This window comes from Antechinus flavipes, chromosome 3 (genome assembly GCF_016432865.1).
Source record: "Antechinus flavipes isolate AdamAnt ecotype Samford, QLD, Australia chromosome 3, AdamAnt_v2, whole genome shotgun sequence".
NCBI lineage: Eukaryota > Metazoa > Chordata > Mammalia > Dasyuromorphia > Dasyuridae > Antechinus > Antechinus flavipes.
Window position 1 is genome coordinate 426,979,599 of NC_067400.1, and position 17,118 is coordinate 426,996,716.

The window sequence follows — 17,118 nt, forward strand, 5'->3', positions numbered from 1 at the left end:
TGGGATATCCAAGACAGTATTTCTTTACTAGGTAACAACCATAAGAGAGTATTTCCTAGGTTTTGGCTAAGTAAGAAAATCAATGAGAATTTCAAATATTGTTCCAACTGTTTATAGAACATTACTAAAGAGGTTACAATTGGAGAAGCATCTCCTTTACCTTATAGCAAAGTTTCCACTTGCCATTCATTGGAAATCTGATAAAGTACCTATACTGTCTTCAATATGATGACTTCTCCTTTGTTAAAAATCAGATGTGTATATCAACGTGGAAGCTGTATCAAATGCTAAATGGGGATTGTAGAAATGTTGATAAAGGAAATTAAGAGTTAAACTCACCAATTAATAAACTTATTAGAGGGGTTGGAAAAAGAGAGATTGTAATGTTTTTTGTTTTGTTTTGTTTTTTACCTTTAGTTTTAAAGAGTTAAGTTTTTCCTCCCTGAGGTGCTCTCTTAACATCTCCCTATGGAGCCTCTCCTGTTCCATAGCAAATTCACCAAGAGTGTATTGGCGAACACTGTTATGGCGACTGGACATGCCCAACGTGCTTCCTCCTTGACTGGGAACACTGGTGAAACCTTGTCTCCTTGTGAAGTAGTATACGGTAACACAGCTAAAATGAACATTCTTTGTTCTCAACCGCTTCTCTCGTTTCAGGATCGAGGATGCTGAAATAGAAGGAAAAAATTTGATGAAAACTTAGAATGACAAATACGACTTAAAGGGGGAAAATGAGCATATGTTTGTAAGTGAGATAATATTTGCGAAGTGAAAACTTTAAAACTATATAATATTATTACTAATAATAATATTTAAAATTTTATATTTTAGGATACATTTTTCCCCCTTCATCTTCAAGAGGATTCTAGCAATGGCATATCTGGGATGGGGCTGACAGAGTAGTGAGTATCTCCCTATTCTCTCTCTGAAATTTTCCTCTAATTATCCCCAGTCTATTTAAATAATAGAAAATATATTTTTAAAATACTGCTCCAAAGATTTTCCAAGTGGAGACAAATGGTCCTTATATCATTAGTAGACATTAAATTCCCCTTTACTCCAGTTTTTTGAATTCTGGTTTAATGAGGTTTGCTAATATAACCAATAGTATCATTTCAAAATGAGAGTTCACCCCCAATTCTTTGACAAATCAGAATTCTAAGAGTATTCCTAAAGTATTTCGGGAGAGGAGCAGCTAGTTGGTACAGTGGATAGAGCACCAACCCTGAAGTCATGAGGACCTGAGTTCAAATCTGGTCTCAGTCACTTAACACTGCCTAGCTATGTCACCCTGGGCAAGTCATTTAACCCCAGTTACCTCAACAACAACAAAAAATTATTTAGGGAGAATTGGTAACCTTAAACCACATTTTATCCAGTATATTCAGTTCAGACATAGCTGCCTTAATTGACTTCTTTCATTTCTCAGCTCATATGCTGTCTTAAGTAGGAAGCTTTTCTCGTTTCCCTAATCTTCCTTCCATCCATCCATCCCTCCATCCATCCATCCATCCATCCAGACATCCATCCTTACCTTTTTCTGTCTCTCTGACTCTGTTTTTGTCTCTCTCTGATTCTGTCTTTCTCAGATGCTGTCTTAGTCTCTCTCATCTCTGTCTTCTTTCCATTCCTTCTTGTCTTCTCTATATAACATGCAAACAACTGTGCACTATGTATATTGTTTTCTTTTTTATAAATAATTTTTAAAAAATTGACTAGAAATTTGACTAAAAATGTATCTGTTAACCCTCAATGTTCAAACTACATTGATAGTATGCCATAAAGATAGTACAGCAGTTTGTACTCTGCATATTGTTATACTAATAGCAGTAGACACTTATAGAACTATGATCAATGCAACTTTGACTTGATTTTTTCTTTATCTGGCATCTTTAGTACTGTACTAGGTACAGTGCCAAAGTACCACTTGCAGAGATTTATCAGAGTTGAGGTTAGAAGAGAGCACAGGAAAATTCCTGGAACATCTCAACACATTTTTTTCTGGATAAAAATTCATAGGTAACATATTACCATCCTTTTCTCATATTTTGAGAAGGAACAAAAATGATGAATAGATCCATTGTGAGCATTTAAGGGTTAATGACATTCCCTTTCCAGTAGCAATGGGGCAACTGTGACAAATACACTTTTTAAACTAGATATGATTAAAATATTAAAGAAATCTTAAAATTATCCTGGATATTGATGCCCAAATATAAAACGATAGATTTCAGAACAAGATTCACTGGATGAGTAGTTTCAGGGTAATAGAACAATTTGTCCTCCATAAACATTGACTATAGTAAAAGTATTTAAATAACATTTGAAGGTATTTTTAAATGTCTGCAGAGTCTGGAATGCTACAATGATAATGAAAAGTACATAATATTTAATATCTAAGAGTTTGACCCAAACTATGTCCTTAGAATATATCAGAACATAGCAGGGAAGTTAAAGATAATACCTTTCTTTCATATATCTCATTTATATAAGTTATATATTTTACAAAAAATCAACACATATTCATCTCATAGTTGGTTCTCTGAAATCATATTCCATTTTCAGAAAAATATTTGTGAGACAATCTACACAATTCTGAGGTTATCCTTAACCAAAAAGAGAAAAGGGAATACTCTTGTAAAGGCTTTTGTAGATAATTTCTTATAACAGATCAAAGGAAACCCATATCAGTGAGATCAGGGACTCACTTTTGAGCCAGTCAAACCATATGAAAAACCTATAGAAGAATAATCCAAGAAACCAAGAAAAGCTGGAATGCAACCCCTTTCTCTTGTTCTGTTCCTTTATCATGTACATATTGTTATTTTTCTCATTTGTTTTCTTATTCTTTTCTTCATATTTCTTTTTTCAAGTAGATAGTATATGAACTTATTGGAGAAATTGATATTAGTGGCAGTTGTGAAAGAAGAAAGGGAGAAATTCTTGGGTTCATTTATTTACTTCAAGGGATATGGGAATAGGACAGAAACTGGAGCTTTTTAAAAAAAAAATGAAGTGACAATGAAAAATTGGAGCTGTCAGAGGGTCAATTTGCTGCTTGTAAAAAATGAAGGAGACTAAAGTGTGTGTTTGTCTATCTCTTACATACTTATAACCATAGAAAAGAAAATCATGTTTACAAAGTGGATTAGGTCTAAGGTTATTCCTTAAGAAAAAGAAACCCTGGGAAAATAGTAACCAACACTAAGAATTTTCTTTAAAGTAATATAACTTAGGGTGGAAGATAAAACATACCATTATTTGTTTTCTGTGGCTAATAACTTAGAATATACAAAAACAAAACTAGTCTCTCTCTCTCTCTCTCTCTCTCTCTCTCTCTCTCTCTCTCTCTCTCTCTCTGTCTCTCTCTCTCTCTCTCTCTTTACACACACACACACACACACACAATTTTAAAAATACCTTTTGAAAAGGTAGAAGCACAATTTAGTAGAAAAAAACACTAAATCTGAGCCAGAAAAACAGGATTCAAATCCTAGTTTTTTTACTAATAGTGAGAGAGATCTTAGTCATTTTCCTTCTCAGGAAGCTGAGCAGTATGATCTCTGAGGCCTCTTTCAGCTCTAAATCTCTGATCCTTTGAATTTTTAACTTGTTACTTTCCTTATAATCAAATAATTTCTGTTAAAATAATATTATCCCCAAATGGAACTTTACTTTGTATGGAATGGTGGGAGTCAAGGAAAGAGATGAAACTGGAAGAAGGCAAAGAGCTATCAGGAGCAAGAAAGATGCTAAAGATGGAGACATAGATACACATAAGAATCATAGAATCTTATCTCTGGAAAAGAATATTTATTTGACATAATTTAATCCCACCCTTTTCATTTCACCAAAATTCAAAGAAATAAAGTGATTTAAACCATTTGAACAAAAGCTTCCAGATTCTCATTTTATTATAATATGTAATTTCAATGAGACCAGTTGAGAAACAGGTTGAACTGGGGAAGAGCTGAATAGAACCTGCTACCAAAGTGAGGAGTTTCACAGAAACAGTTGCAGAGCAATGACATTAGGTTAAATTATTTCTAAAACGCATCATGCTACTTCAATATGCAATCTACCAATATTCAAATCTATATTTGGAAAAAAATTAATAAAAATTATCATTCTCTCTAAATATCATTACATTAAAACATACACAAACAAGAAAATGGAAAGACAAACACAAAAAGATGTGAAGTTATAAAGACATTTATTTTCATACACATTCCTCCCTCTGATTTTTGATTAGTATTTGTTCTTCTGGTTTTGGTTTTCCTGCTTTGCATTATTCCATAAAAGCTTTCCCAGATTTTTTTTTCTCTAGCTTGCTGGTTTTACAGTAATTGCATTTTTAATATTCCATTAAGTTGATGTATTACAATTTGTTTAACCATTCCATTACTGCTGGTATTTTGGTAACTTATATGTATATATATATATTTTTTCAATTGCATATGAAGTTACTAAGAAAATCTTTGGAAGATAACCCGTTGGTTATTGTTTTAAAAATAATATTTTCAGGGCAGTTAGATGGTGGATAGAGCCCCAGCTCTGAAGTCAGGAGGACCGGAGTTCAAATTTGATTTCAGATGATACCTATTTGTAATGACCGCGTATTTAAAATCAGCTGGAGTCAGGAATTCAGGTTAAGGGAAAAATCTTCAATCTTTATTGAAGTGAAGAGGTGAATAAGGATTGCGATAGCAATATGGGCAAGAAAGATTGCGATAGCAATATGGGCAGCTGCGATAGGAAGCCAGCTAACAGAGGGGGATCTGAGCTGAAAAACCGTCTCAATGGCAATGCAAGCAGTCTCTCCTTCCCCTTCCTTTTCCCCTCCCCTGCCTCCACCCACCAAAAATCGTCATTTCCTATACAACACATCAGGACTTGCACAAAGAGTGGGCGGGGGCCATTCTTTCTCCAAGCATATATATTAATAGAGTATGGTCCAGTTACTATTTAGCTTCATGTGCTTGGGACCTCAGTGCATCAACTCAAGCCTCAGCCCATTACACTTATTAGCCATGTGAACAAGTCAATTGCCTTGTGGGAAAAAAGATAAAAAATAATACTCTTAGGATATATTCTCAAGAATGTAATTGCTGAGCAAAAGATTTTGGAACGTCTATAATTCACAGCCAGATTGCTTTCCAAAAAGATTAGAAAGGATCTTGATGAAAAGAGTAAAGAAGAGTAAAAAGTTATCATACTTTATGCATTGAACTTGATTAATTTGAATATCAATACTTATTATGTAAGTGTGGCTATTTGTCCTGATATTTAATACTAGATGTCTAAAAAAGCTTTAATTTTTAAAAAGAGGTAGTTCTTAGAAAACAAGAACTGAAGATGATTTCAAAGGCAACTTTAAAAAAGAAAGGAGGAAGTAGGCACAATGCTTTCAGCTTTCATTGAGGATTGGTAAAGTAACTTCTGGTTACCTAAAAATATTTATATATTTATTTTCTTGTCTTTAATCGTTAAGATATAAGGATCAATATATTGGTATGATTAACCTAATTGAGAGATATATAGACAAAGAAAACAAAATGATTTGGATGAGAACACATAATATGATTCTCAATCTAAGTCCTCTTCCCATTATTCTATGTAACTTTGCTAAGACTTCTAGTTGTTGACTATTCTAAAGATTTCAAATATCCTTCTTTAATGCCTTATTGTGAATCGATCCAACCACTCTGGAGAGCAATTTGGAACTATGGCCAAAGGGCTATCAAACTGTGCATACCCTTTGATCCAGCAGTGTCTCTACTGGGACTGTATCCCAAAGAAATCATAAAAAAGGGAAAAGGACCCACATGTGCAAAGAACTGGAAAGTGAGTGCATGCCCATCAATTGGAGAATGGCTGAATAAGTTATGGTGTATGAATGTTATGGAATATTACTGTTCTATAAGTAACGATTAGTGGAATGATTTCATAAAGGCCTGGAGAGACTTACATGAACTGATGCTAAGTGAAATGAGTAGAACCAAGAAAACATGTGATGATCAACTGTGATGGACTTGATTCTTTTCAACAATGAGGTGATTAAGGCTAATTTCAAGAGATTTATGTTGGAAAGAGTCATCTGCGTCCAGAGAGAGGAATGGGGGAATTGAATATAGATCATAGCATAGTATTTTCATCTTTCTTGTTATTTTTATTTTTCATTGTTTTTCCTTTTTGATCTGATTTTTCTTGTGCAGAATGATAATTGTGGACCTATGTATAGAAGAACTGCATATGTTTAATATATATTGGATTCCTTGCTATCTAGGGGAGGAAGTGGGGGGAAGGGAGAAAGAAAAATTTGAAACACAAAGTTTTACAAAGTGAATGTCAAAAACTATCTTTCTATGTATTTTTAAAATAAAAAGCTATTCTTAAAATTTTAAAATAATCATTAATATGTGCAATTGACTGTGCTACTTTATTTGGTATAGAAAGAAATGTGTGTGTGTGTGTGTAGAACAGAATTTCTAAGTTAGAAGTGACCTCAATGGTCAGGTAATGCAACTAAGTTTCAATTGCTTAAAGATGCATAAAGGTTTTTGAGACAACCTGTACATGGACCAATTTTTTTTTCCTAAATATTTAATAGGTGGTCACTGATTCTTTGTTTGAAGACCCCCCAACAAAGGAGAAACCCACAACTTCCCAAAGCAATCATTCTACTTTGGGATAGCTCTAACAGGAATAAGCCTGAATTTGTTCGGTTGTTTGTCACTCATATCTGACTCTTCATGACTCTGTTCGTTTGTTTTTTCCAATGATACTAGAGCGGTTTGTCATTTCCTTCCAGCTCATTCTACAGATAAGGAAACTGAGGCAAAGAGGGTTAAATGACTTATCTAAATTTACAGCTGATAAATGTCTTTGGACTCACAAAGATGAGTCTTTTTGCCTTCAGCCTCAGCACTCTATCCACCTTTGCCACCTAGTTGCCTAAGCAAGCCTAAATTTATTTAACAAGTTTCAGCCTTTCCTCCAGGATCTGGCTTTAGGCCAAGCAGATCAAGTTTAAACTTTCTCCCACAAACAGCCCTCCAGACACTTGAAGATAACTAACCAGTAGCTAGCCTTTTATTCTCCAAGTTAAATATTTCCACTTCCCTAAGGTAATTCTAATGTGTCTTGAGCTCAAATCCCATCTTCTAATTGCTTTATTCCGGGCTTTAGAGTTTATCCCTCCATTGAACATGTACACAGAAAACCAAACATAAGATAATTGGAGGGGAGGAAGAAGACCAAGGATCGAAGGTATCAGGAAAGACTTCTTGTAAGATGAAACATAGAAGCGAGAGGAGGGAAAAGTCAGGAAGAAGTAAAATTAACTACACTTAGAATGGACCTCAGCCTGCAGGGAGATTCCTTCAGGAAAGGAAGAGACAAAAATAGAATGTTTAGAGGACAGGGAGGAATCAGATTGGTTGGAAGGTAAAGTATGTAGAGAATAATGTACAGTTAACCCTTTTACATAGCAACTTTACCCATTGGGATTTTGCTATGTAACAGGTCAATGTAAGAAATTAAATGGGAATTTTTGGGGAGATTTGCAAAATCTGCAGACATTACGGGAAGGCCAATAGATGATAAAGAAAAACTTTAAAAATTCAGAAATGTATTACATATATGTATAATATCAACATATGTTATATTTAGTGCCATAATAATTCAGACTTATCTGGTATGAAGGGGGACTAAAAATTATGCAGATTATCCAGATTGTGGGGGTGCTGCATTCTTAACCTCCACAATGTGAAAGGGATAACTGTAAAATATTTTTTGGGAAAAAACATAGATAGGAGCCAGATGGTGTAAAGCTTTACATATACAGCTTGTAAGTTACCCTAGAAACAATAGGAAGTCACTGAAGCTTTTTGATAAAGGGATCAATATGGTCAGGCTTGTGTTTCAGGAAGATTATTTTGGCAATTAATCTGGAATATGTATTGGGGAAGAGAAGGGAGACAGAGAGGCTTGGAAACAGGGGCACTAATTAAATAATGAGCATCAGAACTTGGATGGAGGAAGTGAGGGAAGAGAAAGAAGGGAATAGGATGAAAGAAAAGTGGTGAGATAGAATCGATAAAACTTGGCATCTCATTGGGGATTCCAAGAGAAAGATGAGAAGATTGTATATTTTAGTATGGGGAATAATAATATGTACAAAGTCATGGAAAGTGAGAAATGGAACATCATGTGTGTGGGACAAGAAGATGATCATTTTATCTTGTCTATATTGTGTGAGTACTTAAAAAATACATGATGAGATTAGAGCAGGTAGGAAAGGAATGGGTTGTAAAAAGCTTTAAATGAAAAGGCCAACATATTTAGCAATTAAAATGTCATTCATGACTGAAGAGAATTGTTTCAGTAGGATGGTGACTTCACATACAAGGCATGGAGTAAATGATAAATTATTTACTTTATGATAATATATACACTCTTTTATAGCCAGTGTTTAAAGATATGAATTTGGTTTTTTAAGCTTTGAGGCACTCATTTCAAGAAATAATTGAGAAAAATCCTGCTGCTTCTAATTTTATTGGCATAGGATCATATCACAGATTTAGAGCCAGAAGGTTTCTAAGTTATTTCGATAATTTTTATTATTGCACACATTTGTCTTCTTTCAGATTTGTTAAGGGCCTAATGGCTGTACCTGTATTGTAGAAAATACCTGAAATATTTTTCAATACTCTGGAAACTTCTCTTACCTCCTTGTTATATTATCAGACAGTTATGCTGTAATTTACTTCCAGATTTTTGAGCTGGCATTCACAGAGATTTCAGATAGTTAGCAAATTCTGGAGAGAAACTCCCTAGAGCCTTTAAGGCCCCAGAGAGGATGGGTCTACAGATTCAAGGTGAGAGATACCTGTTACTTTTAGCAATTTTGCCACAGGCAGAGAATTTGCTACCATAATTACTGCTCTTTGGATTACATACAAATTCACCTCCACACAGTCCTGAAGCCATAGAATTCAGACTTTATCAGTGAGAATGAATTTGAAAATCCTATGATTTAGTAATGATTGATTTATATGCCATTTAATTATATGAAGGGGGCAGATAGGGTGGCAATGGATAGAGTGCTGACCCTGGAGACAGGAAGGTGTCTCTTCCTGAGTTCAAATCCATCCTAGCGGTGTGGCTGTGGGGAAGTCACTCAATCCTGCTTGCCTCAGTTTCCTCATCTGTAAAAATGAGCAGGAAATGGGAAACCACTTTGGTATCTTTACCAAAAAACAAAAACAAACAAACTAAAAAATTCCTAAATGAGGTCATGAAGAATTGAATACAACTGAACAATAACAAAACTACAAGAAAAGCACTCTGAAACATAGCCCTAGATTGATCAATCATTTCCAGTTCCCCAAGTCAAGTGACTCACCTAGATAAATAATTTCTCTTATGCAGATACAGAGTTTTAAAAGTACTGCCCCACAGAAATATTTATCCTTTTCCTCAAAGATACCTTCCTCTCCAAACTCATCAACTTCACCACAGAAGGGAAGAGCAGTTAGTAATAAGAAAAAGTACTTTCCCATAGAAATATTATCAGTTGTGGTTAAGTATAGTAAAATAGCACCCTGCACTAAATTAAATATCTTTTTGCAGATGAGACCAGAAATCTACCTACCATTTATTACAATATCTTATTTCTTCAGGAAATATGTTTTAAGTTTAAACAATAGATTTACAATAGAAATTTGGGAGCACAATTTTAAGTTGAAGAATCTATATAAATAATTCCTGACTAGGCAGATATAAAACCGTGTTTTAAGGCTAATTTCTGTGCAAGGGGTTGGCAATCTGAACTTGATAAATATATTTAGAAATTATTTTAAACATGATCATATTTTAGTATTAATATAAAAGTTTCCTCCCCCATACTTTGTATAATACTTTCTAATATTCTTATCTGGTGTTGTTTCGTATAATAGCTGTTTGTTTATTGTCATATCAATATAGAGGCAAATTCTATAAGGGCAGGGAGGAATTTAATTTAATTAATTTACCATAAAAAAAGAAGTGTGAAAAGAATCCATTCAGTAGATTCTAGAAGATATTTATTGAGAAAGTTAAAGGGCATAGCATTGTACTTGTCTGAGATGATTTAAGTTCCTGAAAACATGGGGAATATCTGGGACCAGGAAGTCACTCTAAATTAAAATTCTACAGTAGAGTATGGAATAGTATTAATAACAGCAACTATAATTCACAATTATATAACATCTTCAGGTTTTTAAAGCACTTTCCTTCTAATACATGTGTGGTAGGTAGACGCCTATAGGTAGGTACCTAAGAAAAAGAGTAGGTTGTATTTTATGATTGTGCTACAAGAAACAATGAGCTTAATGATCTTATAAAAACATGCAAAGACTTGCATGAAATAATTATAGAGCAAAATGAGAAGAACCAGACTACCAACAATATTAAAAACTATTTTGAGCAAATAAGTCGTTTTAACTATTATAAATAGCCAAATTAATTATAAAGGACATATGAAGAAAAAATTGATAAATAGAATTAGGTATAGAATAATTATGTGTATGTGTATACACACACACGCACACACACACACACACACACACACACACATATATTTGCTTTTACTGGTAGCTTACTCTAGGGTGGGAAGAAAAAATAGGAAAAATAAATTTACATGATGACTTTATTTAAAAAGAATAGCAAGTTGTACATAATAGATCTGCAATTTCATGTGCACAATCATCTTTTTCTTTTAATTATTCTATGCTATGACAATGTTCATTTTATTCCATAAATTCGAGAGAGAGACAGAGACAGAGAAAGAAAAGAAAGAAGGAAAGAAAAAGAAAAAAAAAGAAAAGGAGGAAGTAGGTAAGGCCTCCAGGCTCCAAAAAGACTTATATGCCGTGAGTCTCTCTCTCTCTTCTCTCTCTCTCTCTCTCTCTCTCTCTCTCTCTCTCTCTCTCTCTCTCTCTCTCTCTCTCTCTCTCTTCTCTCTTTCTCTGTCTGTCTGTCTCTCACACACATGAGAGAGAGACACAAGGAGAGACAGACAGAGGCAGAAACAGAGAGGGACAGAGAGAGAGGGAGACAGGGACAGAGAGGCAGAGAGAGAAGGAGAGAGAAGTTGGAATCATATAGTCATAGAATATAAAATTTAGAACATCAACATTAGGGATTTTTAACACTTTTTGTGACTCCTTTGGCAGTCTAGCAAAGCTTTATAGATATCTTCTCAGAATGTTTTTAAATATAAAAAATTCTAAAAATTACAAAGGTTAAGAATACCATCAGCCCTTGTGATTATTATAACTTCTAGATTTGGAATTGCTTTAGCACAGACTTTAAAGATCTTAGATTCAGAACTGGGAGGGAAATATCCTAGCAGAACATAAACAATTTGGGGTCAAGGGCCGTTTCATTTTTGTCATTATATCCCCAGTTCATAAGATAATGCCTGACAAATAAAAAGCCTGAATAAATTCCTCTTGACCTGAATTCTAAACCAACCTTCCTTATCTTAAAATGGGGGAAACAAAGATTCAAGTAGCAAAGAGAGGTAGGATTCAAAACCATGTTCTCTAATTTAGGATTGCTATATTCAGAATGAAATTCAGGCTGTGAGGAACAAGAGGTAACAAAAGTTAGTTTTTGTTTTAAGGTATATTGGGAAAAATTAAGAGAATGAAAGAACAGTTAAGAAAATTGTTTGAGGTGAATGAGGGAACAATGATTGATGAGAGAGAAAAGGCCAACATGTTCAGTTCTTACTCTCTTTCTGTTTTCATTGCCAAATAGAACTGTCATTAGATTAAGGGGAGGAAAGATGCCACAAGAGAAAACAGGAGAACACATTGCCACAAATCACTTGGTGCAGGTGAACTGCATTCTCAGGTACGAAAAGGCCTGTTGTGTATGATGGCTGAATCAGTGTCAGTGACCTCTGAAAGACAGTGAAAAAGAGGTGACATGTCACAGGATTGGGAAGAACAAAATGTGCCTATTCTCAAAAAAAGAGGAAAGAAAGTAGCCAACAAATTACAAGCCAGTGATCTTGATTTCAAATTCTTAGAAAAACAAGTATTTACTGGATTGGATTGTCCAAGAGAAACTAGACTTATTCTGTTTGCCACTAGAGGGTAGTGTTGGGAGCAATGGGTGGCTGTTACAAAAATACAAATTTAGACCTAAAAGAGGAAAAAACTTTCTAACAATTGGCAGTATCTAAAAATTGTACAGCCTATTTCAGAGATAAAATATACAATAATTATATGTTTTTAATCAACTATATGATAACCATTTGATCAGTATATTGTAGAGATTTTTTCAGTTCTAGATCTCAGTCACCAAGATTCCTTCCAGCTCTATAATTTTATGATTCTCTGCCTCCAACACTGATGTTCTTACCATCAAATTCTCTTGCCCCTTTTCCTTTTTTGATTCTGTCTCAAGTAATTTTCTCTGGTTGCTTTTGATGCTTGCCTCTTTCTAATTGGACCAGCATCCTACATGCCAAATTTCTAGAATTCATGTCCCCAGTCTTTGGGGAAATTAATCTGTGCAGCCCTGGGGCTGAGTCTTTAATACTGGGGACTAGATGAGTGTAATGTCCGGGCTAGCTTTCTGGAAGACTCTGGACTGGCCTTGGTCTTTAGGTGGAGAAGTGATGAAGGCAGGAGAGCCACTAGTAGACTAGTCAAAGATGGAGTCCTGAATCTTTTCTATGTCTGTAGCTGAGAGACTCTTCTGTGTCTGTGGCTGAGAGACTCATTCCCAGTCCTCCCAGCCATTAAATACTTCAGGAAGATTACATCACTATAGCAACTGAGCATGTGCAACCATTATATCACCCTATCACATTAAGTATATGTTTAGAGAACCATTATCTCACACTGAGTAGGTGCTTAACTATAAGCACCTTGCTGTCCTTGATTCAAGCATACCTTTTTAAAGTTCTGGCCCTCTACATCTCCCAATCTCTTTTGTTTTAGAACACAGGTGGTCACATCCTCCCTGACTTCTCAGGAAGGGAGGTGAGAACACCAAAGGAAAATGGGGAGTCAAACCAGATATTGTTAACAGGTTTCCTCTGGGCTGAAATTGAAACAGGTATATATAAATCCATCAGCATGGGAGATATTACACAAGCACATGATAATATAACTCAAGCTAGTAGTGATATAATAAACAACATGAATCAACATAGTGATATAACAAACAATATGAATATACATGTCCATAAGTCCTAGAAGGAGGGTATATAAATAACAATCACACATACACCAACTTGAGCACCCAAGAGATAGTCCAAAACCAATCTATTGTCCATTATTTCACGTGTCAGAGAATCCAATGATTCTAGCGGGTTTTGAAGTCCTGCAGCAGTCTCATTGACAATTTTTAATGTTTATGAATCAATCGCCATATACATAGTGTTAACTGTCAGGCTCTTTCAATGGCACATGTTGTCAAAAATGGAACCACCTGATGTTTCTTGGGTCTTCTCCTTCATTTCATCTTTCTCATGAACAAGGCGAATACGGCTCGTTGGCACCCATCTGATTTCTTCTCCACCTGTAGAGATATAAGCAAACCCTCTTCCCCAAGCAGTTAGCCTATCTGGTCCCTTCCATTTACCACTTTCTGGATAACTTCACATCACCTAGTGATTATCTGAAGATAGTGGAGCTGCTTGCACTGGACATTGCCCTTCCGGTGGGTTATAAAACCTGTCTGCCAGAGCCAGACTTTTTCAAAAAATCAAAAAATTAATAGTATAAAGAGCTACATTTAGAAGTTCTCTAGGGTTACCTGTGGCTCTCCCTTTTATTTTTGGAGGAGCATCTTGATGTCTCTGTTTCTCCTCTCTACTATTGCCTGTCCTTGAGGATTAAAAGGTATGTCAGTGGTGTGTAAAATCTGATACTGTACACAAAAGTGTGCAAAATGTTTAGAAGTATATGCAGGTCCATTATCTGTTTTTATTGCTTGTGGCACACCCATAAATGCAAATGCTTGTATAAGGAATTCAGTGACCACTCAGACTTTCTCTTTTGCTGCCGGTATTGCAAAAGCAAATCCTGAAAAGGTAGGTGTCTACTACAACATGGATAAAACACAGATGACTAAAAGATGTATAATGGGTCACACATCCATTTGCCAAATTTCATTGGGTCTCAAACCATGAGGGTGCTTCCCTGGAGGAAGCATAGGAGCATGGAAAGGAAGGCAAGCTGTACAGACTTTTACTATGCTCCTAGCTTCCTCTCTTATTATTCCAAATTGTAAATGTAAAGTTCGAGCATCCTGATGATATTTAGAATGAGATGACTGGGTTTCTTGGAACTTTACCTAGTTCCCCCATCTTCATATTTCATAGCCCATCTATCAATTCATCCAACCAGTTGATCTTATCTGTCATCTTTTGTATATCTTCCTCTAATATCACTCCCATGTCTTTCTTTGGGCACTACAATCACATCAATGCTACCATTGCTTTTGGAAAGTGTATGTCAAATGACTAATCTATAGGTAAATTCACCCTCCCTGTGATTTCCAAGACCAAAACTCCCTTCCCTAGAAAATACTTTTCTATGTGTTATCTTCCCTTTCAGTCATGTCTAACTTTTCATGACCCCATTTGGGTTTTCTTGGCAGAGATATTGGAGTCGTTTGCCATTTATTTCTCCAGCTTATTTTACAAGTGAGAGAACTCAGGCAAATAGGGTTAAATGTCTTGCCCAGGGTCACAGAACTAGGAAGTGTCTGAGGCCAGATTTGAACTTAGAAAGATGATACTTCCTTGACCCTAGTCTTAGCATATTCTCTTCTAGCTGCCCATTGTTTCCCTTCTATGACTGTAAGTTCATTGAGAATAAGAGCTGTTCCAATTTTCCTTTTAATCTCTAGTCCTTGGTACTTAAAAGTTAAAGAAACATTTATCCTGAGTACTAACTAATAAAATGTTATGTGTAACAGGACCTTCAATAACTGCACAAGGGAGTCGGCTGTTCATCTTTCACATGTGATCATATTCTTTGAGAGAGGGATACTCTCATATGGACCATTGCCTTTCTAGTTATTAGCTTCATCTGGATAATGCCTTATGTTTATGACTTCAAACGTGCTGCTCACAATTTTGAAAAATCTAATTTACAAGTATCTTTATTCATCTCCAATGTCAGAAAAAGCAATACAAAAAGTGTCTGTTAAAGACAAACCTGAGTCTATTAAAGACAACTATTTCCTCTCAATGTGATTTCTTCAAAATATCTTTTATACTTTTCCATATGAAGTGTAAATAGTAATCCTGAGAGTAAAATATGGCAAAGGAGGAGCCCTGACAAATGCTAGCCAATCAATGACCTTTAATCTAAACAGCTTCCCTCAACACTTGAGAAACAAATGTTTTAAAAAAGAAGTTGAAACAAACCAATTCTCATTAAAGACAGTGATGTTGTCATAACCTTGAATACTAGTTTGTTCTTTGTTAGAATGTTTGTTTGCTGCTGAGCATAGATGTCATTTTTTAAAAATAAGCAGCAAAATTAGATAAGCATTACTGCAGAGGGGGATGCTAAGTGAAAAAAATGATAGTAAGGTGTTTTTTTTTTAAAATGTGTGCCAAAAATAGATATTTCCATCACTCTTGCCCCATATCCACAAAGAAAATTAATAAAATACTAGATTCGAGATCACATAAGGCACATATACATATATCTACACACAAACACTAACCATTATATAGTCCTATTGAAAAGATTGACTTGTACTTGACAGAGAAGATCTCATTGCCTACTTTGCCATCAACATGGTCCATCTTCCTAAGGAGTCTTAATAGGGAATTACTCTTGAAGAGGCTATGTCTTTTGTATATAATAGCTCCTGAGTGATATAATTCAAAATGCATTCCCTTTGTTTGAATTATTATTTTAATACATGTATACTTGGATAAAAGTAGAAAGATAAAAACTATCTCATGCAAGAATACATTTAGACATAGAGGTTGTTTCCATAAAAGATGCCCCAATTAGACAACACATTCAATCTAAAAAACAAAGCAAGAATTGGAAATAATTAAAAAGATGACTCCTGGGACATAAGCTTTGTTTTGGCATATGAACATGCACATCACGTTGCCTTCCATTCAGGCTGTCTGCTCCATTTTCACAAGCCAGCAAGAGATTCTCATTTATAAGACTCCAGCTCTCTACAGAGAAAATAACTCACAAGACAACTCCAGGGTGCTTGATCTACAAGTAAAACTGAATTTACTATTATGATTCTCTTAGAAATCAATTATATATTGAAGATTTTAATGCTTTGATTGGAGAAAACAGTACTATGTTGCTCAAGATAGTATAGAAATGTAGAAAACTATTTCAATAATGGATATACATTTTAAACCTCTCAAAATACTGAAATCTGAGTATACCATTAAAATTAATAGAAATATTAATTCTTAAAAGATGATTATTTTCCCAAGAAAGCTCTTTTTTTTCATTCTCACACTCCTATTCACTAAGGATTATTCTTTACTTTAAATAATGTCCATTAAATATGTCTCCTCTGCTCACAAGCACTGTACCTCATCATTTTTTTTGTAGGAAAGCAAATGCCATATTTCCAAGTGAAAATTTCCAAACACAAAGTGAGGACAGATAATGAAATCATGTTATTCTCTACAACAAACTAAGTATTGCTGTCAAACTTTATGTCTCACTAAAACACAGTAATATAATTTTGTAGAAAAAGACTCTATAGCATCAGAAGTCCTTATAAATACCAAGCATTATGGGTAGAACTAGACAAAAATAATTCACATTTACATAACTTCTTTAAGGTTTACAGAGTGAGATGGGCTATTTAGAATATGTCCCTTATAACAATCCTATGAGGTGAGCTAATTAATTATTATTATTCCAATTCTAATCTTTTGATTCTAAGACTAATATTATTTCCACTATTCTCAGATAGTCACTCAAAAGATCATTACTTCAGAGAACATACTTCCTTTAAAGCAAGTATAAGCATAATGTTAGTCAGAAAAAAAAATAAAAACAGTATTTTTGTATGCTACTATAATTTGTACACATTTTATTTTTGTGA

General features: G+C 34.7%; 1 protein-coding gene across 3 annotated transcripts in view; it reads right to left on the minus strand.

Annotated features, from left to right (window-relative positions):
- Window positions 1-17,118, minus strand: part of CSRNP3 (cysteine and serine rich nuclear protein 3) — a 249,139-nt gene that overhangs the window by 23,708 nt on the left and 208,313 nt on the right. For all 3 annotated transcript variants that reach the window (XM_051986241.1, XM_051986240.1, XM_051986239.1), the window contains one exon: window positions 412-671. In XM_051986241.1, the coding sequence (XP_051842201.1) occupies window positions 412-671 (260 nt within the window). The remainder of the gene's footprint in view (window positions 1-411; window positions 672-17,118) is intronic.